General features: G+C 57.5%; 9 protein-coding genes across 9 annotated transcripts; 4 read left to right on the top strand and 5 right to left on the bottom strand.

The window, feature by feature from the left end:
- Positions 1-625: 625 nt before the first annotated feature.
- C8A04DRAFT_10651 (uncharacterized protein) lies at positions 626-1254 on the top strand (the record flags this gene model as incomplete). Its single annotated transcript, XM_062776664.1, has 2 exons — positions 626-858; positions 924-1254. 2 exons carry the CDS (start codon positions 626-628, stop codon positions 1252-1254), a joined length of 564 nt encoding a protein of 187 aa, XP_062638851.1.
- Positions 1255-1529: 275 nt separating this feature from the next.
- C8A04DRAFT_35751 (uncharacterized protein) lies at positions 1530-4237 on the bottom strand (the record flags this gene model as incomplete). The annotated part of the gene is made up of 5 exons (XM_062783282.1): positions 1530-2108; positions 2205-2440; positions 2501-2876; positions 3846-3951; positions 4062-4237. The coding sequence occupies 5 exons, from the start codon at positions 4235-4237 to the stop codon at positions 1530-1532; spliced, it is 1473 nt and encodes a 490-aa protein (XP_062638850.1).
- An 896-nt stretch (positions 4238-5133) lies between these two features.
- C8A04DRAFT_10603 (protein disulfide-isomerase) lies at positions 5134-6782 on the bottom strand (the record flags this gene model as incomplete). The annotated part of the gene is made up of 3 exons (XM_062776645.1): positions 5134-6295; positions 6361-6577; positions 6650-6782. The coding sequence occupies 3 exons, from the start codon at positions 6780-6782 to the stop codon at positions 5134-5136; spliced, it is 1512 nt and encodes a 503-aa protein (XP_062638849.1).
- A 1990-nt stretch (positions 6783-8772) lies between these two features.
- Positions 8773-9858, top strand: C8A04DRAFT_26731 (uncharacterized protein; the record flags this gene model as incomplete). Its single annotated transcript, XM_062780029.1, has 1 exon — positions 8773-9858. The coding sequence occupies one exon, from the start codon at positions 8773-8775 to the stop codon at positions 9856-9858; it is 1086 nt and encodes a 361-aa protein (XP_062638848.1).
- A 314-nt stretch (positions 9859-10172) lies between these two features.
- Positions 10173-12245, bottom strand: C8A04DRAFT_10656 (vacuolar fusion protein mon-1; the record flags this gene model as incomplete). Its single annotated transcript, XM_062776665.1, has 2 exons — positions 10173-10816; positions 10931-12245. 2 exons carry the CDS (start codon positions 12243-12245, stop codon positions 10173-10175), a joined length of 1959 nt encoding a protein of 652 aa, XP_062638847.1.
- Positions 12246-12902: 657 nt separating this feature from the next.
- Positions 12903-19588, top strand: C8A04DRAFT_35748 (Dopey, N-terminal-domain-containing protein; the record flags this gene model as incomplete). Its single annotated transcript, XM_062783281.1, has 5 exons — positions 12903-12993; positions 13070-13197; positions 13256-16127; positions 16310-17961; positions 18113-19588. 5 exons carry the CDS (start codon positions 12903-12905, stop codon positions 19586-19588), a joined length of 6219 nt encoding a protein of 2072 aa, XP_062638846.1.
- A 158-nt stretch (positions 19589-19746) lies between these two features.
- C8A04DRAFT_26728 (RNA cap guanine-N2 methyltransferase-domain-containing protein) lies at positions 19747-20782 on the bottom strand (the record flags this gene model as incomplete). Its single annotated transcript, XM_062780028.1, has 3 exons — positions 19747-20431; positions 20524-20622; positions 20691-20782. The coding sequence occupies 3 exons, from the start codon at positions 20780-20782 to the stop codon at positions 19747-19749; spliced, it is 876 nt and encodes a 291-aa protein (XP_062638845.1).
- A 288-nt stretch (positions 20783-21070) lies between these two features.
- On the top strand, positions 21071-22296 carry C8A04DRAFT_26727 (GRASP55/65 PDZ-like domain-containing protein; the record flags this gene model as incomplete). Its single annotated transcript, XM_062780027.1, has 3 exons — positions 21071-21241; positions 21306-21389; positions 21454-22296. The coding sequence occupies 3 exons, from the start codon at positions 21071-21073 to the stop codon at positions 22294-22296; spliced, it is 1098 nt and encodes a 365-aa protein (XP_062638844.1).
- A 145-nt stretch (positions 22297-22441) lies between these two features.
- Positions 22442-23243, bottom strand: C8A04DRAFT_26726 (uncharacterized protein; the record flags this gene model as incomplete). Its single annotated transcript, XM_062780026.1, has 4 exons — positions 22442-22508; positions 22572-22635; positions 22718-22775; positions 22884-23243. The coding sequence occupies 4 exons, from the start codon at positions 23241-23243 to the stop codon at positions 22442-22444; spliced, it is 549 nt and encodes a 182-aa protein (XP_062638843.1).
- Positions 23244-24382: the final 1139 nt, after the last annotated feature.

Genomic DNA, 24382 nt, shown 5'->3' with positions numbered 1-24382 from the left:
CTCAGCAGCTGGGAATGCTGCATTCCATTGTACAGTTCCGGCCTGCCGGTGTGATAATGAATTTGTTCTTCTGATGGCCTCTCGTTTCGAGTCCCGCCGATCGAATACTCCTCATCAATCTGCATCTCAATCAATCACCCGAGTCGCCCCATCAATCTGACAATTCCCGCGTTCCCCACGGGGCGATTGGTGATCGGCTGTCCGGCTTGGCAGGGGTTGAGATGGGTTTGTTTGGTCTCAGTGGAGATCCGAAGTCGAAACGGACCGGAGGAGACAGACAGCCTTGACAGCTTCCTTGTTTGACGACGGGAGGGGGATTTGGTTCGTTTGGGTATGACGTTGGGATTTCCGTCGGGTTGTTTATATGAAATGGCGAGGGCCGTTTGGTTCTTGGGTTTGTTCTTGGTTTAGGTACAATCAGACTTTGGTATTACCGACGGACGGGTTGTCGCAGGTGTTAATCGCCATATTCACTCTCTTGTTCTGTTTTTCTGTTTGATGCTGGCATCCTTGTCATTCCTTACGCTCTGATCTGGAATCGAGTCTCTGAATACCCTCAAAGCGTCCAACCATCTCCAGTACTCTCTCGACTCAACCCGATCGATCAACATCGTCAACCACAACAATGACCCGCCCACCAACCTACATCTCCTCCCTCTCCCTCACCCTCGCTCTAATCACCCTCCTCCTCGCCCTCACAACCCCAACCCACGCAGCACCCACTGAGCCCTGGTACGAAAAATACCACCAACGCCGCGTGACCGTCCCCCAGTCCTACTACGAAGGCCTCGCCCTCCGCCGGCAGGTGCATCTCAACCCCGACGCTGTCCGCGATGTGCGCTGTGTCGATACTTCTGCGTAGGTTCTTCCTTTTACCCTTGAAAGGAGCAAAGGAGAGTGGCCAAGGTATTAATACAGAGTAGAACAATCCTCCTCCACGACGAACACGCCGCCTCCCTAGCAATCTGCTCCTCCATCGCCGGCCGCCGGCACGCAAGCCACTGCCAGACCCTACTACCGCAAACCACCGAGGGTCGGGTGGGCAGTGCTGTGTTTCGGCTTGAAGCACTCGACGAGGGCCAGCAACAGCCCATGGAAGGGATCTCGAGGAGGAGGATTAATGTGAGCAAGGAGGCGTGGATGGGGTGTGTGGCGGCCGCGAGGGAGCAGTGTCCGCAGGGGGGGCTGGAGGGACGGTGCGTGGGTGTGGCGACGGGTGGGGGGGATGTTTGGTTTTCTTTGGGGGGTGTTTGATTTTCTCATTCTCTGTCTTTTTCTTTTGTGATCCATGGGTGGCGTTAAGCGTTGGGCATTGGGTTTACAAGAGCGGGCTCGGTTGTTGGTTTAAAAGGCTGGTCTGAGAACAAAACGGAAGAGGATAAGAGAGGAGAGGCTGGAAAGCCTGTGGCATCTTGAAAGAAAGATGGTTGTCTTGACACAACCTACGGGTAGCATCCACTATACACACAAAATAGCAGTCAAACCGACGAGCATACCTCAATATCACACTGGGTATCATATCTATTTCCCTACAGCCCATACCGCGTAACACACTCCTCCCGATGCGCCTCCAAACAATCCAACGCACACACCCTCGTCCCACACTTGATACACTTTACCCTCCCCCAATACCCACACACCGCACAAAACACCCTCACCGGATACCGCTGCTGCTGTGCATAACCCCCTCCCCCTCCTCCTCCTCCTCCTCCGTCTTCCTCTTTATCATTAAGACCAGCACCACCGTCATCATCCCACTTAGCCCTCGCCTCAAGATAACTCAACGGCGGCGCAGTCATGAGCGCGCGGAGTTCGTCGTCCGTCGGGAAGGGCGGGATGTAGGAGACGAGTAACGGGTCGGCGTCACCTGGGTGGGGGCGTGGTGGGGGTTGGGCGTAGGCGGGGAGGATGGCGCTGTCGCGGGGGTAGGTTTGGGGTTGGGGGGGTGACTGTGGTGCTTGTGGTTGTGGTGGTGGTGGGTTTTGGGTTTGTGTGGTGGTAGAGTCTGGTTCGGTGGTGGCTGGCGCATCGGTCATTTCGATGTCGGTGGGTTGGGCTGGTTGGGTTTGTTCGTCTGCGGTCGGCTCGGGGTTTGTCTCTGCCTCTGGCTCGGTTTTGGGAGTTTGTCGGGCCTTTTTTCTTTCTTGTTCCTGTTTCTCCTTTGCCGCTGCTCGCTTTGCCGCTGCTGCAGACCGTTTGCTAACAACAGGAGGGGCTGGCGCGGGAGACGCGCTCTTCGAAGCCGCTGATGCTGCTGCTGCTGCTGTTACTGCGACGGGCGTCGCCGCTTTGTCTCGTGCTGCGGCGGCGTTGGCGGCGGCCGCGGCGGCCGGGTTGCTCTCGGCGAGGGCGAGCAGCGCTTGGTAGTCGTCGAGGTGGTTGGCAAAGGTCTTTTGCGACTGCAGGATTTTGCGCACGTTCGGGGTGTGTTTGTGCTGGGCTGTTCGCGCTCTAGGTTAGTTACGATCTTCTCCCCACTAAGACCTGAGGATAGACGCACCTCGGCTTCCACCCGGCCGCGGCGGTATCGGGATACTGGCATCTCGGTGGCTATCGCGGTCGAGCGCTTCCAGGTCCTTGCGGATTCTCGTTTCTTCGCGCGCCGAAAGGTCGGACAGGCTCAGTGCTGGCTGATTGCGCGCGCGTTTCCGATTTGCCGGCTGCAGCGCCGAGGGCACCACCGGCCCGGTGTCTGGCACGTAGGCCCAGCCTGGTGCATTTTTGGTGGTGGTGCTCGAGAGCTCGATGACGCCAAAGTTGTTCATGGCGGTGGACTGAGGTTGGTGGGGTGTGGAAGTGGGCTGCAGCTGCAGCAGCTCGGGAGATTTAAAACAGGCCCGAGCCGGGCCCACAATGCCGGACCGGGCCGGGGCATCCTGGATAGCTACACGTGTAGTTGGTGACGTCGAAGTTGATGTTCACATTAGGTACTTCACTGTTTTTATGGTAGCTGGGGAAAGGAAGAGGAGAAGCAGAGTTTGATAAGTTTAACCACTACTAAATTTAAAGATCAACATAAGAATTAGATCGAGCCGAGTTAACTTTTGCAAACCCATGAATTTAAACAAACCAAAAGAACCCATAGTCCACGCCGTGATTGTTATCAACTTGAACCGATCCCACGCCCGAAAAACAATATCCCAACCCAACCATCCTACTCAACGCCCTCCCAGTTCCAACCCATACTCACCAATTTCCCTTACTTCCTCCTCTTCTCCAACGCATCCATCTTATCCTCCAGCGTCTCCACATACTTGCTCAACCGGTCGACCGCATTTTGCAAGCCCTGTCCATCGCATCCAGTTAGCCGTCTTCCGTCTCTGCTGAGTCTCAACAAGTCGCGCGCTGACGCAGCCTGCCACAGCCAGAACCAAAACCGCCCAACCCTCGCCGGCTAAGCCTCCTAGCTGAGAAATACACCAGCATAATTACCCTCCGGTCTTTTCTAGTCTAGTCTCTTTCTTCTTCTCTAGTCTTCTCTTCTCTGGTTGTCCGCCGTCTAGATCTTTCTTTCTTCCATCTTCCTCCGTTTCTCCTGTTTATCCCATCTAATATAGAATTCCACGAGATCTATACAACCATGCCGCAAATCGATCGAAAACCGCAACGCAGGTAGGCCGGTAGTTATCCAGGGGAGCAGCAGGTAGGCAGGTCGCAGTGTCGGGAGGCAGGCAGGCAGGCAGGCAGGCAGGCAGGCAGGCAGGCAGGCAGGCAGGCAGGTAGGCAAACAAATAAACAAAGAATAACGATATCAAAAAGAAGAAGGGAAGTGTAAAAGAAGAGAAAAAGGAAGGATGGAAGTTGCAAAGAAGAGAAACGAAGAGAGTCTAAATGGCAACACGCACGTAAATATCCTCCGTCAGCAGCTCATTCGACGTCTTGTACTCCTGCACCGCATAATAGTACACCGCGCCGGCTGCGAGTGAGCTGCCGAGGAAGAAGCCGAAGAGCCTGTTTTTCATATCACGTCAGCAGCTGCACATTTTCGCTCCGCAAACTAAACAATTTCGAGGGAGGAAAAAGAGGTAGGGAGGGAACAAAAAAAGAGAAGTAGGACATACCCCCCCCTCAAAGCCCCCACCGGCCGTCTCGCTGGTAGAGGCGAAGCCGACACCACGGGCGCCACACCCGCCGACACGGCGTCCCGGCGGAGGACTGAGGTGTTGAATGTGCGGCGGGCGAAGGTTGTGCCGACGGTTGTGCCGACGCGGGTGGCGAGGATCCTTGGGAGTGCCATCTTTTCGGGTTGTTTGGTTTGTTTGGGTTGGTTTGGGTCGGTGTTGTTCGGTCTTTTTTTCTTTGGTGTTTAGGTCGTAGGAATCGGGTCGGTTTATTCGGCCGTCAGGTTTCGTATCGTATCGTTCGAGGGGATGTGTACAATGCCTCTGCCTTTGCCTATGCCTTTGCCTTTACCTATGTGCCTGTGCCTGAGCCTGTCTGTGTCTAGGAGGGGTGAAAGTCGAAGGTGGGGGAGAAAAAGAGAGGAAGTAATCAAAGTGCGAGGGAAGAGGAAATGTATGTAAAAAAGGGGGTAGGGTAGGTAAGCGTCAGACACCTAGGCAAAATGAAGACCTAAAAAAAAAAAAGGTCAGGCCGGCGGAAAAATGTAATCTATTTGCGTCAACGCAGCCAGACAAGTTCACTCACTGGCTGGCGGCAGCGGCAGTTACGGCGCGGGCGTGTGCTCGTGTGAGAGTGACAGACAAGCCTGGCCTTCCTTCGCGCACGCCGGAAACGAGGGGCATCCTTTTGGCAGGGGTGCGCATGTCACGGTGGGTCCAATGTTCGATGGGCCGGGGTGATGGACCAATCAGGGCACGAATTAACAGACAGGATAATTTTGGCGGTAGATACCGGCAGAATGTATTTGGCATCGCGTGGCATGCAAGTTGGAACAGGAGACATTGCAGTATTTCAGAGACAACATTTCACAGAAAGACAGGAAAGACAATCAATCATAAAGACTTCATTACACGGATGCTCGTTTTATCAAACCCAAACCCTAGAATCCCGGGCTTCATCCCGTGTGCCCATAGTCCCCTGACGAGGAAAAAAAAAAGAGATAGATGACCCAAAAAAGAGACGCATTTCTAGAATACACATCAAGACATAATCGCCACGTCAACGTTCTCTTTAGAGCTCATCGTGGTCCGACTCCTTGGCCTCCTCGGCGGTCTTGGTCTCCGCGGCGGGCTCCTCAGCCGCCTCGGTGGCCTCCTCAGCCTCGGGCTGCGCGACAGACGCCTTGTACTTGCCGTTCTCGGCGATGAACTTGATGAGGTCCTCGACGGAGCGGGGGCCGGAGTAGGTGACGGGCTCGGCCTTGCCGCCGGCGGGGTAGAGCTTGATGGTGGGGAAGCCCTGGATCTCGTCGGGCACGTCGTTGGCGGTGGCGTCGACCTTGGCGATGACGACCTGGTCCTTGAACTCGCTGTTGGCGTACAGGGAGCCGAGCTCCTCGTACTTGGGGGCGAGCGCCTTGCAGTGCCCGCACCACGGGGCGTAGAACTCAATCAGGACGTCCTTGGTGTCGTCGAGGACGATGTCGTTGTAGTTCTTAGCCACGACGACGGAGACGGGGCCATCCTGGCTCTCCGGGATGGGCTCCGACTTGATGCTGGGCTCGATCTTGCCGGCGACGAAGTCGTCGACAAAGGTCTGGATCGCCTCGAGGGTGATCTCCTTCTCCTGGTCGTAGGGGAACTTTTGGTTCTTGACCACCTCCTGGATGGCGAAGGCGGGGAACTTGTCGGTCTTGAGGTTCAGGTTGCCGGCGTGCGCGCCGAACGACTTGGCGTCGATGGTGCCGAAGTTGATGACGCCGCGCTGGGCCTCAGCGACGGGCTTGAGCTTCTCGCTGAGCTCCTTGCGCTCCTCCGCGGTCTCCGCGAAGATGTAGGCAAGGGGGATGCCAGCCGACATGTAGTCGGAGTAGGTCTCGGGGCCGACCTCACCGATGAGGGGGGTAGCGGCAGTCTTGGCGAACTTCTCAATCGCCTCGGCGTCGAACTTCTCGGAGAAGACGGCCTTGCCCTCGTCGAAGTCCTTGTAGAGGACGACGGCGGGGACCTTGATGCCCTCAGCCTCGGCCAGGGCCGCATCGGTGCTCACACCGAAGGGGTAGTTGTCGCGGAGCTTCTCGGCGGTCTCGCCAAAAACCTCGCTCGACGCCTTGTCCTCGGCGTCGAGGTAGGCGACAATGACAACCTTGTCGGCCTTCTTGAACTCCTCGAGGGTGTCCTTGGTGACCTCCGAGACGGCGGGCAGCGACTGCTTGACCATGTAGGAAGTGATACTGCGGGGGTGTTAGCCACTGTTGACTTGTTGTCCAAACTCTTTCGGAAGGAGGGAGGAACGTACGCATTGGCCTTGCGCTGGCCCTTGTAGGGCGTGACGTTGTCAAGACCACGGAAGACCTTGAGGGTCGGGTAGCCCTCGACGCCCTGTTCTTGGCAGAGCTCGGCCTCTTCTGTGCAGTCGACCTTGACGACCTTGATGTTCTTCTCCTTGAGCGTGGTGGCGGCCTCCTCGTACTCGGGCGCGAGCGCCTTGCAGTGACCACACCACGGGGCGAAGACTGTGCCGGTGTGTATTAGCATACGGATGGTCTGGTTCGTGACGGAGGGACGTCAGGCGGAGTCCGGCTTACACTCAGCAAGGACGAGGTCGTTCTCCTTGACGAACTCGTCGAAGGTGTCCTTCTTCAACTGGATAACGTCGGACGCCGTGGCAACTGCCGCCGCAGCGAGCAGGCCGAGAGCGATCTTGTGAATCTTTTGCATTTTGATGTGATGGTCCTGTTCTGTTCAGAAGCGCGTGAGCAAAACTGTAGGTTGACGGAGGAATTGGGGGGCAAGTTGGGGTTGTGCGGATGTGGATTGCGTTGGATACACAGGAATGTCCCCGTGTCCCCAGCAACGGGCGGAGACAGCGGTGATAGCACTTACCCTGGGCTACTTAAAGGCAGAAAAAAGGACAGATGAAAGGCCAATGGATAGAATTCCAAAACGATACCAAACTGGTATGCAAATCGGCCGTTGGGTATATGGGTATGGGGAGAAAGGTATGTAGTTGTCGTAGAATATCCAAAGATGTCAAAAGCAAGAAGCGGTTTGAGGCTACTTGTATCCTCCCACTGCCAACAGACGCAGATTCGCGGGCGAGTTGAACAGGTGTCTTTTCGCACAGCTCAGCCTCTCGACGGCCTTGGCGGCCAACCACACCGCCGAAACGGGCTTCCTGTGGGGTGGCGGTCCGTCTTAAGCCGGGGGATTACACCGTGTGGGGCTCAGGGACTGGGACAGCGTGCGGCAGCTGAATCCGAACGTCGATCCAGCGGTGGTGGTTGGCCAGATATCGCAAAGAACACCCTTTAAGGATTCGATGATTATTTCGGTGTTCGAGTTTGGCAGACTTGTTTGCTGTGCGGTTTGTTGTGCGAGTTCTTCTCTCTTTGTTTAATGGCGCCAGTTGGCCCGAGTCTGTTACGACTTTGTAAAGAAAGGGACGACCACAGTAGGATTGGCACTGTTTGAGTATCGACCCACCTTCCAGCAAACGGCAACCCCACAATGGGGCTCCGACTGCCACGCCTCAGTCGTTTCCATTTCCGTGAATCTGGCTTCGATTCTCCAAAACAGGCCGCTGAGGAGAGCCACCATGGCGGAAACAATGGTCGGTGCTCAGTCAGATCATCAACGAGGCAGCGAGATTCCAAAGCCTCCAGCAACTTCGACAGCTACTTTTTGACATTACAAATCCAAACCGTTTCTAACTTGCGACGCCCTTGGCCGGATTGTTTGGCCACTCCAAGGACGAAAGGCCACATCTCCACGTGCATGTCACTAATCACCTCCGCACCAGAACCCCTGAAACCCCAACCGCCCCAAGGCGGGGACTTGCCTGATCGGGAGCCGGCGAGGCCACGGCAGGGCGGGCGTTCAGCCCCGTGCCGGAACGAGCCCCAGGGACTTGACGGTCCGCGCGAGCTTTTCCGAGATCTAGAAAACGCTGCGATGGTGAATGAGATGTTGCATGAATTAGAAGGCTTAATATATTTGGGTGGTGGACTCATGAGATTAACTACTTGCATAGTAGTCCTCTAAAGGCATGGAGATGTGTTGGGGAATGATTGACCGCGGTCTCCTTGGCGGCTAAACTTGATATCGGTCCCTCCTTGATATCTTGTTTTTGACATCGTAAACCTCATTGATATGCTCTGACTTCTTAAGAAAACAACCTTTGTCATTCCAAGTTCGGTTCCCTACCATGGTTTCCTCTGCAAGATGGACGCCCTCGCTCTTTCCCAATCGTTGAAGCGGGTCCTCTTAAGTTTTCCGTCTTAGAGAAAATAAACATCGCGAATCTCTCTAATATCAACAGCCGATATCACCCACCACGCCGTCACATCGGTTGACCAGCCACAAGTGATGCCCCTTTCTCCGGCCAGAATCAGTGCCTCTCCTCGACCCCGGCACCCCTCCCAGCAAGTCTAATTCCAGAGTTCGTCGGGTACAAAACGGAACAATGGAGCACCTTCGGTCGGCGAGCTGCCCACTTGACCTTCGTCTTGGTCGTATGGCCAACGTTCCGATCTCGACCCCCTTGCGACCGTCAGATGGGAAGCCTTCAGCGTGTATCGGATCACCGGCTGGGAGATGGGATTTGTCCGATGTCAGAGACTAGAAGTTGACGCCAACATTCTTGGACACCACCACACTCGGGAAGCCGTCTTCCTCGGACGAATCCACGAGCACAGATTCTCACGACTGGATGCTCAGCGACAGCCCTCGGGATCGTCGGGGTGCATCTTCCTTGACGGCGTACGATTCGGGCTGTTCCGTGACGGGGACGGTGATTCTGAAAAGGGATATCTCGTTGGGAGATGCGGTGGTCAGTCGGGGCCAGAGGGTCGTGAGTCTGCCTCTGGGTGTTGAGAAGTTGAAGAAGCGGAAACGGGCGTCGCGCCGGTCATCCTCGTGGAGCCTGGATTCAACAGACGGCCAGGGTCGGACTTTGGATTGGCCTTTTGACAAAGACACAGGACGGAGTGCTGGTTGGCCTCTGCCTCCTTCTCACAAGGCGGGTCCATGTACCACGGTATCCCCCTCTCCCTCGCAGGGCTCAGAGCCCAGGCTATCCAGAACCACCGACTCTAGCAGCGAAACACCAAGCGATACACCCCCCGAGAAAAAACTAAGACTCAAAGTCTCCCGTGGCGCACTCGTCAAGCAACGCGGGCGACCAACTGGTCCCTCTTCAACCTCGTACAGCACCCACACCCACCGGTACCGTTACCCAACACCACGACGCAACCACCACCACCACCACCACCACAGCATCACCAGCAACAACCAACCCTCCCTCCGAACCCGGACCCGACACCAACCAACCCAACCCCAGAAACGGCACGCAGGCAACCCCCCCAAAACCAAGGACCTCATCCTCCAAGATCTCCTAACCACATCCCCGTCCCACAGCCGAGTCAACGGCCGAGCCCTACGCAGGTTAATGAACCGGTTTCCGGATTTGGAAAGAAGAGTTGTTGCTATGTCTGATTTGGATGTGGGGTTTTTGGCTGCGAGGAGGGGGGGTGATGGTGTCGGGCACGATGCTGGGGGGAGGGGGTATGATGATGGGGAGAGGGTAGAGGGGGACTGGGATCTGAGACGGCTTCGTCGGGGGGCGAGGTTGAAGGGAAGGGTGGTTGGGTGGGTGAGACGGGTGAAGGAGGTTGTTTTGGGGGGAGGGGCGAAGTCTACGTATAGGTGTGAGTCCAAGTTCAAGCCCAAGTTTGGGTCTAGGCCCAGACGTGGGTTGAGGCTTGGGTTTGCGTCTCGCTGGGGTCGGCGGAGGTGAGCTTTGGTTACTTGTGAAAGGCAGGGTTGGTGTTGATGGGGACTGAGGAGGAGGATAGTCGATAGGGTGGTTAGTGGTTCAGTGTTACAGGAAGTGTTGGTGTTGATGGAAGTGTTCATCGTTTGTCAGAGCCAACGGCTATCACTTGGATTATGGGTAGATAAATAGGTCTAGACAAATGGTATATTCTAGTCTCAACCCCTTTCCATCACCGTATATAACCTGTTCGATTCCCTTCTCATACCCTTTCACCCTCCTTCCTCTCACACTTCCCCCCTTCCCCCCTTCCCCCTTACTCGTTCACATCCGAGTAATCAAAAAACCCCACCCCCAATAATAAACAACCTCTCCTCCTCCCGTCTCGCCCACTGCACCACCGCATTCGCCCCCTGCGCCATCGCCGTCCTCGACACATGCGGGCCCGCCACACAGTACAATTCAAACACCGGTGTGATCCACGCCAAACTCGCCGCGTCCGACGCCACGGCGTGCAGAACCCGCAGGTGAGCGTGGCGCGCGTGCACGGAGGCGTGTAGTTCGTGGTATATGCTCATTAGGCGGCGGCGGGTTGTTAATGTCGTTTCTAGCCCCTCTCTGTCGGAGAGTGTGTCCTGGGACGGGGATGAAGGGCGGGAAGGCAAAGGGGACATGCAGAACTGGACGTTGGCGCGGGACTTGTAGAGGAAGTGGGCGATTTGGGAGCCGGGGGCGATGGAGGGGATGCGGGGACGGCCGGCGCGGGCGGCGGTGCGGATCAGGGCGAGGTGGTTGGTTTTGGGGGTGGTGAGTTGGGCGGCGAGTTTGGTGCGCATTTCTTGCAGGTCGTAGAAGGATTCTTTGTCGGGGGAGATGAGGATTAGGGCGATTGCTTCGTCGTTTGGGGGTGGGGATGGTTCTGGGGGTTCTGTTGCTGGGGTTGGTTCTGTTGCTGGGGTTGGTTCTGTTGCTGGGGTTGGTTCTGCTGCCGGCTCTGCTGCTGCTTCTGTTGTTGTTTCTGAGGTTGCTTCTGCTGATGGTGGTGTTGCTGCTGATGGTTGTGGTGGTGATGATGTTTCAGGGCCTGGCTGAGAACCATCCAGCTCACTGTCAAAGAAACTGACATACATATACAGATACCCCCGATTGTTAAACGCCGGCAGACACAACGGAATCCAGCTCTCCCCACCCCCGGCCTGAATCCCCCCCGACTCAAACAGCATATTAAAAATAAGCTGCAAATCGCTCGGATGCAGCGAGTGTTTCCTCGGCCGGATCACACTCACCAACTTCCCCCCGGCAACAATCAGCCCATACAACAACTTCTCACTCCGGCACTTCAAAAAAACATTATTAATCGCATGCCGCTGCGACTTCCTCAGCCTTAAACACTCCAGCGCCCCCAGCAGCGTCGACGGTGACCCCTTGGTGAAACTGTCCGCCAGCGACGACAGCAACGACTCCGTCCCCTCCAGCGGCTTCCGCAAATCTGTCGACGGCCGATGCACAAAAATGCTCTTGAGCGTTGGCAGCGTGAGCGTCGACAAGATCTGCATGTACAGCGCGTCCAGCTGACTACGCAACTGTGCGTCGCTTTCTCCAAGCTTGCTCACAGCGACAAAGTACAACGGCCCCTCGATAGCAATCACAAACCGCGCGTCCCCGGCCGTAAACCCCAACAACGGGTTCTGCCCCTCCTCATAGAACGAAATAATAGTCTGCACCACGCCCATGTACGAGTTAATCAAACTCAGATCCCCATGCCGACTATAAATCGGCTTACCCGCCGACGACAAAATCATATAATGCTTCATCTTCGACTTCCACAGCGCCATGCGCACCTCATCCGTATTACCATCCGGAATATCATCAAACTCGCGCGCGAACCCGGCCAGGTTCCCCGGGATGCCCAACTCGATACTCTCAAAGGGCTGGACGGCGTCGGAGGATTGTGAGCGGAGCATGTTCCAGGCGCGGCTTTTGCGGTTGAGGCCGCCGGCGACGAGGCTGGCGAGGTCCCCGCCGTGCCCCTGGGCGCGTGTGGTGGGGGCTGCGAGGCTCATGATGCTCATGGCGTCGCTGGCGTCGCCGAGGGTGGAGTTTTGGGTGGGCGTGCCATAGCCGCTGGGATTTGGAGTCGCGCTGGGGCCGGAAATAGGAACGGAAACAGGGCCGGGAGCGTTGGAGGGAAAGGTCCCTCTTGAACCGTCTGGGAAGGAGAGGGTGGAGATGTCGATGGAGGAGACGGCTGTGGTGGGTTGAGCGGCATGGGAGAAGCCTTCGCTGGAGATTTTTCGACGGGGTGGGAGAGCGGGAGGTGAGAGAGCCGGGGATGGTGTTGGTGAGGCTGATGCTGATGGTGATGCTGATATCGGGTGTGGTGGTTTTGAGGGTGACGGTGAGGTGGTCATTTCTTTCGAACCGGCCTCATTGCTTTGGCTTTGAGTGCTGCCTTCGACTTCGGCGTCGTGGGCCATTGTCGTCGATACACCGCCTGCTGGCGCGAGTCGGCATTGTCCGTGGCCGTTGAGATGGAAACGGGTTTCTTACATTCCTGCAAGATGGTGTTTCACGGCGGTTTACTGCAGGTTTGTAAGGCCGAGATTGAGTGTGAGATGTGGGTTGTGAAGTGAGATGTGGGTTGTGAAGTGAGATGTGGGTTGTGAAGTGAGAAGTACCTAGGCACTTGATCTCGTGATCTCGTGATCGGTGGAGTGAGGACGAGGTCAAGCCTGGAGTGAATGAGTGCGGTCAGTGGATGACGACAGCGTGTGTCACGGCTCAACAGCGGTTTCAGCCTTGTCGATCTGCTGCAGCAGGGGTAGCTTAGGGGCGGGTCCAATCAGGGACCGTGCTGGCGGGGTTTGCAGGCCTGAAGACACAGTGGATTCTCGTCCCGATTGAGGTGTATGCTTCGACACCGAACTTGGGCCTCCAAATGGATCGACCCTAAACTCGACATCGAACGAATACCGAGTCGCGCAGCTGTCTCGAGCTGCCCTACGAACACCCGACTCGAACGGCGATGAACTCGGCCGGTAACTACACCCTCGGACGACTGTTTAACCATGGCGCGTGAGCCGGGTCGGTCTGTCTCGCCCGACAGCTCTGGCGCCGACTCGCCTGGACCGCGCCAGTGGAGGAACCAGCTAGGGGCCGGTGCGTTTCTTCTGTTTCTGGTTGCTGTGTGGTGAGTGTGTTATGATGGATCGGGACTAACGATTATGGGATGTAGAGGACACACCACCGACCGACAAGCACTACCGCAAGTATGCGAGCGGCGTCGAGAGGGCGCTCTCGCTGTTCGACACGGCCCTGCAGGAATGGGCCGATTATATATCTTTTCTGAACCGATTGCTCAAGGTGGGGATTCTCGCCGTTCTTGTATTTCACCATAAAGAAAAGCAGGCTGACCGCGCAGGCCCTTCAAGCTCGACCGTCCTCCGTCTCGGCCATCCCCTCCAAGGCCACCGTCGCAAAACGGCTGTCGCAATGCCTCAACCCCTCGCTGCCCTCGGGGGTCCACCAAAAGACCCTCGAGGTGTACAGCTTCATCTTTGCCGTCATCGGCCACGACGGCCTCTCACGCGACTTGCCTCTATACTTCCCCGGCCTTGCGTCTGTTCTCTCGTTCGCCTCGCTCACCGTCCGCGCGCCGTTTCTCGATCTGCTCGAACGATACTTTCTTGGTCTTGATCCCCGCTCGCTGCGGCCGGCTATGAAAGCGGTGATTCTTGCGCTGTTGCCCGGGTTGGAGGAGGAGACAAGTGAGGACTTTGAGCGGACATTGAAGCTGGTGGAGCGGTTTAAAGCTGCGATTCGGCCGGCGGGCAGCGAGGACATCACGGAGGTGCATTCGTCGGGGGACGATTTCTTTTGGCAGTGCTTTTTTCTCGCGTCCATCACCGGGCAGACCAGGAGAACGGGGGCCTTGGCGTATCTCTTGCGCTCGCTCCCTCGTCTCGGCCAAACGCCGCAGTCTGATTCCTCGAATACGGGCCCCGACGCAGAAGTAGCCAAGCGACTATCGCAACTGGTCACCTCGCCAGAACCCGGGCTGCTCATCCGCTGCTTCGCCGCTGGCCTGGCCGACGACCAACTGCTCATCCAGCGCGGCTACCTCGACCTGCTCGTCACCCACCTTCCACTACACTCCGAGGTCCTGCAGGGCAAAGCCAAGGACAATGGCGACCTGGAGCTTCTGCTACGGGCCGCGGCAGGAGTGACGGTCCGGCGAGACATGAGCCTCAACAGACGGCTGTGGTCGTGGCTGCTCGGGCCCGAACCACCAGCCTCAGGCGACCACGACGGCGCACCCGACTCACCGACCTCGACATCCGCCCACGGCCACGGCCACGGCTTCTCCTCGCGGACCACCTACTTCGAACAGTTCGGCCTGCAACCACTCACGCGCGCGCTGCTGGCTCTAGTGAAGCTAGACACAGGCGGCAACCCGGCCGAGCGCGCGCGGCCGTACCGCATCTGTCTCTCGCTGATGGACCGCTGGGAGATTGGCGGGCTTGTGGTGCCGGCGCTCTTCCTACCGATCGTGAATAGCGTTAAGGAGTTCAAGGCCAAGGCCGCGAGCCGGGCTGACTTTGCCGAGGTGCTGCGGAGTGCGAGCGTGTTCTTTGATGGTGTCGAGAGTGGGTTGATTTATGGCGAGATTCTCGCGCTTATGACGCAGGCTGTTGGGCCGGGGGAGCTGTCGTTGTTGCAGCGTAGAGAGAAATTGGAGTTGGTCAGGTTTGTGTTGGGCAGCTTTAATGTAAGGGAGGAGGAGATGGTCACTATCCATGCTCCTCTTACGGCGCTGGCGGTGCTCTGCATGGTGGAAGAGCAGGGCAGTGGGAACTCAGGCGCAGACGCATCGACACGGCCTGATTCGGCGCTGTTGGAATTTGCCCTGGGCATTGCGAGCAACTTGCTAGAACTGGTCCCAGAACGGGCGTTTTCAACGGAAACAGCCGACAAACCCACGCCATCACAAAAAGTCCACGAGACCTCCAACACCGACCTCCTCCACCAAGTCCGAACATTCTACGTCACAGACCAAGGCAACCTCGAAGCCTCACCACCGCCCTTCGACCCGTCCACACTCGCCCACCACCTCCTCCAAAAAGCCTCCGACCTCACCTGCGCATCCTTAACCCAGCAGACGCCGGGGGGTCCCTCCCAAAGCGCCTCGGTATCCCCCAAAAGCCGAATCCTCACCCTCCTCCTCCCCAAACTCCCCTCACCCACCTCCCCGCCGTTTAACACCGCCCAATTCCTCTCCGCCCTGCACAACTGCCTCTCCCCCCCTTCTCCTCCTTCTACTAGCAGTCCAACCCTCCCATTCACAACCTACACCTCCATAATCTCCCTCGCCAGCCACCTACACGCCTCCCAGCGCATCTCCCCCGCCCAGCTTTCTGATCTCGTCGTGCCTTTGGTTCAGCACGCATGGCGGTACCTGTCGGCTGCGGAACCGAAATACCATGTTGAGACGACACGGAGTTTGTGGAGGTTGCAGAGCGTGTTGGGGGAGGGGAATCGGGATGTGGAGGCGGCTGTTTGTGCTTTGATGCTTAAGCATCGCGACACCGCCGGTTGGGGTGGACGGGGAAGTTGGGGTGTAGTAGGAGGTAGGCCGTCAGATGCAGGCCGAACCTTCGCAGTCTTATGGACACATACCCTCCAAGACCACGGCCCAACCAGCGGAAGCGGAAGCGGCAGTGGTGGCAGCAACAGCAGCAGCAAACCCGGCAACGACAAGACCGACGGGAAGGACAATAACAACAACAACAACAACAACAACAACAACAACAACAGGAGGGATAGCAGAAAGGGGGGTTTTCCGCTGTTGGCCGGGATGGAACACTACGAGATCATGCTGACCCGCCCGCTGTTTCTGATGCTGGACGCGCTGGTGGATGAGAGGACGCAGTTGTTTATGACGGCTAAGACGTGGTTGGGGCATTTGATTGGGATGGATAAGTTGTTTGCTGTTTTTGTGGGGAGGTTTGCTGAACTCTCTTTTTTGAGGCGGGGCCGCCAACGGCTGGAATCTAGCGCTTCGGGGGGGGGCAAGGGTGAAAAAGAAGGGGAAGGGGGTAAGGGGGGTGAGGGTGGTGAAAAGGGGGGTGAAGGGCAAGGGGGGGATTTTGGAGAGGATGATGATTTGGGTTTGGCGCTCTACTATGTTCGGTCGCTGTCGAATGTGTTAAGGTGGGCGCCTGAGGCTGCGTGGGGGGTGTTGGCGAAGAGGTTTTTACGGGTGGGGGATTATGAGCCGTCTTTGGGTGAGATTAGTATGTTCTCCCCCTTTTATATCCCTTTTTTTGCCCCCTTTTTTTCTTGTTTTCCTTCGTGTTTTCTTTTTCAACTTCTATGTTATTCTTGCTAACACTACCAACAGCCGGCTCCGACTCGGACGTTTCGCTCCAAGAATTCTTCCTCCACGTCTGCATGCAATGCATATCCCGCGACAAAGTCCCCGGCGAAGACGGCCCCGAGGCCACAGCAACCCAACTACACCGCGCAGCCCTCACGGTCCTCCATCAAATCCTCCTCAACCCTTTCGCCGACCAACTGGCCAGGCTACACCTTGAACACGCCCTGATCGCCAAACTGCAGCACTCCCTCACCGGCCCCGACCCGTACGTCCAGGTCTTACTGCTCGATGTGGTCTACGCGGCGCTCAAGCTGCGGGAACTAGCCGCACCGGCCGAAGCCCCGCCTTCTTCGCCAACGCAGGAGAAACGAACGGGTTTATCCGGGCTGGGACTGGGACTGGGCCATCTCGATGGGGCTCGAAGTTCGCGGGTGTCGTTGGTGGGTGGTGGTGGTGAAAAACAACATCACTACCAACACAACCAACATCACCCGACCGGACATGCACAACCGCAGGCCCCACCGCCGGCCTTACTGAAATGCATCCTCGCCGGCCTCAACGCCCCGAGCAGTCGACCGGTCCTCGACAGCTGGGTCGGCTTCCTAACCGAGTGTCTTCCGCTCTTTGGGAATACCATCTTCCAGGTGCTGATCCCGCTGGTCGGGACGCTGTGTCGGCAGATTGGGGATACTTTTTATAGTCTGCAGCGTCTGTTTCGCGTGGGGGGGACCACGGGGATTACAGAAACAGCAGGAGGAGAGTCAAGAGAGGGCGCCGGCCCCGAAACAACGCTCATCTCCCTGCTCAACGGCCTCGAGCAGGTCCTGGCGCGAGGACACGACCGGCTGCTGGCGGAGGAAGCGAGGGCGCAGGCTATTCGCGGGCCTGATCAGCCGCAGGGGTTCTTCGGGAATATGGTGTCGGGGGTGTTTGCTTCGGATTCGTCTGCTGCGACGGGGTCGAGTACGGCGGGGGCAGCTGGGGCTGGGGCTGGGGGAGCAGGAGGAGGTGGGACGGGAGCTGGGGGCCAGACGCGCGGTGCTACGGCGAATGATCGGTTGACGGTGTTGTTGGCGTTTCAGGATGCGGTGAGGATGTGTTTTACTATTTGGTCGTGGGGGCGGGGGGATGTTGCGTCTGTTTCTGCTTCTTCCTCTTCTACCGGTACTACTGCTATTAGTGGCAGTGCTGTCGGGAAACAAGACCCCAGCTCTGCGGCCTCGTGGAACTACACCTCTCTGCGCATGCGCAACCGCGCCCGGCGACTGTTAGAACATTTGTTTGCGGCCGAGACGCTGGAGTGTCTGGAGACAGTCATCGGCATCTGGCGGAGCGCCTTGGACACCGACAGCAGCGCAAGTAACAGCAACAACAACACCGCAGCCGAAGTCTTCAACCTCCTCCCAGCCCTGGACGGTTCCCGACCCAAACACACCATCCCCGCCTTATTCAACGCTCTCTACAGCCGGACCAACCCCGGAGTCTTAGACCCGTCGCGACGGTCGACGCTGACGATTGAGCTGGCGGATACGGATTTGGTGATTTTCCTGGTGGACTACACGCGCTCGTTGGAGGACGATTCGATGGATGAGATCTGGCAGGATTGTATGGCGTTTTTGAGGGATATCTTGGGGAATCCGTTTCCGCATCGGCAGACGCTGCCGAGTTTGTTGGAGTTTGCCGGGGTGTTGGGGGAGAAGGTGGATAATACGAATTTTGGGGAGCAGAGGAAGATGAGGAGGGATTTGGCTGTGAGTTTCTCTCTCCTTTTCTCTCTTTCTCTCTCCTTTTCTCTCTTTCTCTCTCCTTTTCTCTCCTTTTCTCTCTTTTTCTCTCCTTTTCCGTCTCTCTCTCTCTTGTTTGTTTTATGTTTGCGAATGCTCAGATGCTAACTACTGACAGGACCTCTTCCTGCGCCTGCTCACGGCCATCTTCACGACCCGCCCGAGCAGCTTCGAGATCGCGTCGGGGTCCAACACAACCGCCCCCTCCGACAAAATCGAAAAAAGAAACAAACTCCCCGCCGAGCGCGCCGACGACGTGGTCGCCATCCTAGCCGCCATCGTGCCCAACCTCCCCAAGATCCTCGTCGAGCACGACCGCGTACTAACCGCCGCCACGGCCATCTCGACCAACGTCATCGGCCCAGCCCTGCGCGCCAAAGCCTTCCCTGACACCGTCTCACACACCATGCTCTCCCTCCTCCAAGCCCTCGCTCGCCTGCCGAGCCCCGGCGGTAACAGCAGCAACAGCAACAGCATCCAAAAGTCCTGGCGCAAAGACGTCTCCGACGCCTTCCACGACCCGCGTTTCTTCAGCGCCCCGCTGCACCTCGTCCACCCTGGCCCAGGGACCGAGGTCGGCTGGCTCCCCCTCCTCCGCCAATGGACCGCCACCTCCGGCCCCAGCGACAAAGACCGCAGCATGCCCGACCTCCTCTCCCGTCTCACCCCGCCCACCACAGCCGGCATCGTCTTCGGCGTGGGCGCCACCTCCGCCCGCCTCGAAGCCGACCGCAAAACCCAGCTCAACCTCCGCCGCATCGCCACATTAGTCCTCGCCTGCCCTGCCGACACCTTCGTCGCTGATTTGCCGCTAATCACAGACAAAATAACCGAACTCCTCTCCGCCACGTCTACCTCCTCCCCGTCATCAGCCACCCGCGCAGAGGTCTACATGCTCCTGCGCGCTTTGCTCTTGCGGAACGGCGCCGTGCACCTGGCTCCGCTCTGGCCGGCTGTTAATGCGGAATTACACGCCGCGGTGGCATCGGTGGTAGCGGCGGACCATAGCGCGGCGTCGGACACGTATGGGAATAGCGCGGTGTTGCAGGCGTGTAAGTTGCTGGATTTGTTGGTGTGTGCTGCGCCGGATGAGTTTCAGTTGCACGCTTGGTTGTTTGTGGCGGATACGGTGGATGCGGTTTATCGGACGTCGTTTGGGGGGGCTGGCGGGTATGAGCCGGTGGCGTTGGTTGATGAGGTTTGTGAGGAGTTGGGGGCTGGTCCGTCTTCTGGTGGTCTTGCTGGACATGTTTCGGGAACAGGTTCAGGGCCAGGGTTAGGGTTCCCCGACCAACACCACCACCATCAAACAAACACTGGAAACAACAGTAACAACACAAGCTACCCCCACCACACAACATCCGTAGGCGGCCTACGACGTCCATTGCTAGGAACCCCAGGGGGAATCAGAGATGAAGTGGGGATGGAGAGGAGGGATGAGTTGGTGGCGAAGGTGTTGCGGCCGTTTTTTGCGCAGCTGAGTATTTATGCGTTTGAGTCGACGTATGCCATGGCGCCGGTCGATTGGGAGGGGTGTGTGGGGGGACTGGTGAGGGATGTTTTTGATGAGAGGAGTATTGTGAGGGGGGTTTAGTTTCTGTCTCTGTGTGAGAGGAAGTCGAAGGAGAAGAGGAAAAGGGAATAAGAAGGAAGAAATAGGAGAAAAGGGAAGTAGAAGAGGGGAAGGAGGATAAGAGGGAAGAAATGGGAAGGAAGTAGAAGAGGGGAAGAAATAAAAGGATAATAGATGGGTTATGATTCAGCGGGTAGATACACCACCATCGCCTTGCTCGCGCCCTCCATGCAGTACTGCACTACCTCTATCTTCCCGTCTCCATCCCCTTTCCCCTCCTCAGGAGCCTTCACCAACCCAGCGACCTGCCGTAAATCACTAGTCCTCGGCAAATACAACGCACACGCCATCGGCCGACACGCCTCATACAACACCCCCAACCCATACGGCTCCATCGTCTCCAAATCAAACACCTCCTGCCCGCGGTACTCCACCCCTCCCCACGGCGGTGAGGCAAACAACACTGTTGTTGCTGGGTCTACTATCAACCTCTCATCCAGGCCCCCTTCCTCACCCCCCTCACCCTGACCCTCACCCCCTTGGCCGGCCGTTGGGGAAGGGAAGGTAGATTTAAGCCTCCCCAAAAAATCCAAGCTATCCCCCAACACCCAGGTAATCACGCCCTCTGGTACGCCATACACGGCTGCGTTGTGCTGGGCACAGGCGAGGGTGGAAGGGTCGCGTTCGATGGCGATGATGTGCGTCCAGTGCTCGGAGAGGGCAAAGGCGATTGTGTTGCCGCCGACGCCGGCGAAGAGGTCGATTATCGTTGTGGGTTTTGGACGAGACTCCTGGGGGTTGGGAGTGGGTTTCTGGGAGGGGTTGTGGGGGGAGAAGGCGGTGGTGATGTGTTTTGCTACTTGGCTGGGGGGTGTTAATTACCTATCTATGGGTTTGCTTGTGGGTTGTTGGCTGAAGGGGGGAATTGGGGGTGAGAAAGGAAAGAAAGGACACACGTAGCGACCGGCTCGGGGGTCACGCCGAACCAGGCGTCGTCGGTGAAGCGGATGTCGTAGTCGTAGAAATTGAAGAGGGAGTAGCGTTGGTGCCAGTATCTGCTGGCTGTTAGCTGGTGTCTGTGTGTGTATTTGTGTGTTTGGGTTGATGAAATGGGAGAATGTACTTTTGCAGTTGCGGCGGGACGTCGGCGAGGTCGTCGTAGTGCCGGCACTCGTCTGTTAACGGCAGGGTGCCTTGTACCGGACGGAGTGTCATGATGGCGGATTAGATTGAATCGGGATGAAAGTTGGGTTGAGATTGAGATTGAGAGACGTCGAGTTGAAATGCATTGACATGAATTGAAATGGAGCGTGAAATGGTACGTAATTACAACGCCCCACTTGCCCACTCAAGCACTGACCCCGACGCAGGAGCTCAGTAACTCGGTACGTACCTAAGCTCCAACTAACGTGAGACCAACCACCCCACCTAACGTTCCTGCGTCAAAGTAACGCCAGCTTTCCGAGTCGTACATCCCTCGACAAGTACCTCTCGCAAACCACAATGTTCAACGCCCTCAACCGGTTCATCTCGCGCCTCGACGGCGAGCCGCTGCCGGCGGCATCCCGCGACAACCACGGCGCCTTCGGCTTCCAGGTGCTGCGCAACACCAACCCCGACCTGGCCGTCGAGCCGTGGTTCGACTTTGTCGTTGGCATCAATGGGCGCATGATTGTGAGTTACTTGCAAATTGAGAGAGACAAAAGGGCCCGAAAAGGAGGGGATTGACCGTAAATAGGACGACTCCGACCCCGGCTTGTTCGCCCAGGAAGTGCGCAACTGCGCCGGCAGCTCTGTGATGCTCGGTCTCTGGAGCGCAAAGGTATCTTTCCCAGCCAAACGTCCATTCTACTACCAGTCAAGCCATGAAACTAACAGACCAAAAGGGCCAACGCACCCGCGCCCTGCACATCCCCGTCCCCCCCACAACCGCCTCCCTCTCCCTAACCCTCCAATGGACCCCCATCTCCGTCGTCTCCAACATCTGGCACGTCCTCGACGTCCCCGCGCACTCCCCCGCCGACGCCGCCGGCCTGCTCCCCTACAGCGACTACATCCTCGGCACACCCGAGGGCGTCCTGCACGGCGAGGGCGGGCTGAGTGAACTGGTGGAGGACCATATCGGCCGGCCATTACGGTTGTATGTGTATAATAATGAGTATGATGTCACGAGGGAGGTGACGATTCAGCCGAGTAGGGATTGGGGTGGAGAGGGCGCTCTGGGGTGTGTGTTGGGTTATGGAGCGTTGCATAGGTTGCCGGCGGCGTTGAGTGAGCCGGTAAATGCGCCGGGGGAGACGATGTTTGATGGGGATTCTGATTGGACTGGAGCGGGGGCGGCCGGGTTTGGGTCGGTGGGAGGGGGTCAGGGGAGAACTGGATCACCTGCAACTTTTGGCCCAGGGGTAACTGGTACAGGGACACCACCGCCCGCAGGTGTACCACAACCACCACCACCACCCAGCTCATCAGCAGACTTCCTCGTACCCGCGCAGATGGTCGATGTACAAACCACCCCCGGGGGCGCACCGCCCAGGAGCAAAAGGAAGGAACGCGGCCACCACGGCGGGCCGAATCTCATGGACGATTACTTCAAGGAGCAGGAGAAGAAGAGCAGGGAGCTAGACAACGTGCCGAGTCGGGGGGCTTCGCCGTTACCGCCGCCGCCTAAGGGGGGACCACCGAGGGGGGGGCCGCCTAGGGCTGGGACACCGAAGCAGGAGGCGTGAGGGGGTGTATTGTGTTTTGGTATTCATCATAACTCCGGGGTAGTTGTATACAGGTGAAATAGACCAGAGAAGAAGCAAGCCGAGCAAAGAAAGAAACACGACGAAACAGATCCTTTTTCCATCCATCTATCTTCAAGTCGAGGTTCTAGTTGATAAAGTTGACGCAGAAAAAGTGCAAGATCAGGCTGCACACGACATAGTCGGCGAATGCACTGTCCAATCCACTGTCAGTACCTGTCTCTCAAGAGGTGAAATATATGGGGAGGAAGGCTTACCGCTCCGGCGACACGGCCGGGAAATCCCCCTTGTTCGCCTCGGTCGTCTGGATGCGCAGCGATGCTGTCGTCATTGTCAGTATCTCTCTTATCCATATCCTCTGATCCAGAACTAGTCTGCTCTCTAGCGCCAGGATCGAACTCACCCGTCAACACAAACTGCCCCACCGTCGCCGAGAAGCCCGACAGGAACGCATTGAACGGCTGTTCCCAAACCACGTTAGCATCTACCTCCCTCTTCCATCCACACTCACATCGCCATCGCTAGGCTTAGGAATGAAAAAACCGGGAAGGGAAAGGAGAAAAACGCACATAATTCCCCGCCAAAACACAATAAACAAACTGCACCCCCCCCACCACCACCAAAAACCCCAAGAACGCGTCCAACAACTTCGTCCGCTGCGGCGTGGTTTCTACGTACTGCGCCAACACGCTTTGCACAATCTTGTCCCAGTTTTGTACACCCGCACCAGAAGTGCTACTGCTTTGGGAAGTGGTTGATGGCCCCGGGCCGGCGCCGGCGTTGGATTTGAGAGAGGCTGGGAGGAGGGAGGTGGGGATTGTTGGTGTGGTTGAGGTTGTGCTGGTGCTTGTGGTGGTGGTGGTGGATTTGGGGGTGGGGGGGATCGGGGAGACGGAATGGGCGGTTTGGGCGTTACGTTTGGGTGCCATTGTGGTGGTTGTTATTCGGTTTCTGGGTTGGGCTATCGGGGTGTCGCGGGGGGGGTTGGGTGGGTGGCGTAGTGTTGATGTTGATGTTGTTGGAATTGGCGATGCAATGCTAAAGGAACATTGAAGGCCGAGCTTGGAGGCCACGAAGCTTCAATTGATGAATGCGCCAAGCATACTGCATGCGGACCCCTGCTGGCGTTCTGCACGGGCCAGGTGCAGGGGTGGTCAATTGAGTGGGGCATTTCTGGAGTCGTTGAGTGGGTCTTTTGAGGTACGAAGGTACTTCGTCCTCGCTAGCCCCAACTGCAAAAACATCACGGCTCTCGAACTCGTAATATCACCATCATCACCACCATCATCAACATTATCATCATGGAAGTCAGGGAGAGACCATCTCTATCATTTTAGTTAACTAACACCTCCCACTTCCCTCCGTAGCTTCGTTCACCCCCTCATCGCGACGGCTCTCCCTCAACCGACCCCCTCTTCGCAGTCATCATCTTCGCCTGCGCTCCCTGAGCCCCCTTCCCCTGCGTACCCCGCGCCGCCCCGGTAGCATTGGCACTTGCATTCGCACTCGTACTCGTGGCCTTCTTCGGAGTAGCCGTGGCCGTAGCTTTCGCAGAGGTAGTAGTAGTAGTCGTCTTGGTGCCAGCCGGACGCAGCGGGAGTGCTCTTTCGGGAGGGGCCGCGACGTTGGTGGCGGCTGGTTTGGCCTTGGGGCGGGTGACAGTGTGTGGGTCTCGCAGCAGGCCGTTGGTGGCAAGGAGTTTGTCACGGTCTTGCTCTGCGCCGATGGTTGAGGGGTAGCTCGATGTCTGTATATACCTTGTCAGCCAGGTACCATTGCTCCAGGTAAGGCTAGACACTCTGTAGAGAAAAGGCCAGCGAAAGGAACTCACACTCCGCCGGAATCCCCACCAAACCCTCCGGCACCTCCACGCGCTTCAACCTATCATCCGCCCCGCGCCTCCCGCACGACACCCAGACAATCCCCGCCTGCTTCACACCCAGCGGATCATCCGGGTCCCGCAGGTTGTACCACCTTCCCGTGGAACGTGCGGTCCTCCCAGGCGTCGTCAAGCTCCCGGCCCGCGGTGGTCGGCGCCGCCTGCAGCTTTGGAAACACTAAGTCATGT

The sequence above is a fragment of the Dichotomopilus funicola genome (genome assembly GCF_033296635.1).
Source record: "Dichotomopilus funicola strain CBS 141.50 unplaced genomic scaffold C8A04scaffold_15, whole genome shotgun sequence".
Lineage (NCBI taxonomy): Eukaryota > Fungi > Ascomycota > Sordariomycetes > Sordariales > Chaetomiaceae > Dichotomopilus > Dichotomopilus funicola.
Note: the sequence above shows the minus strand (reverse complement) of the source record. Positions and strands in the feature narration are given on the sequence as shown.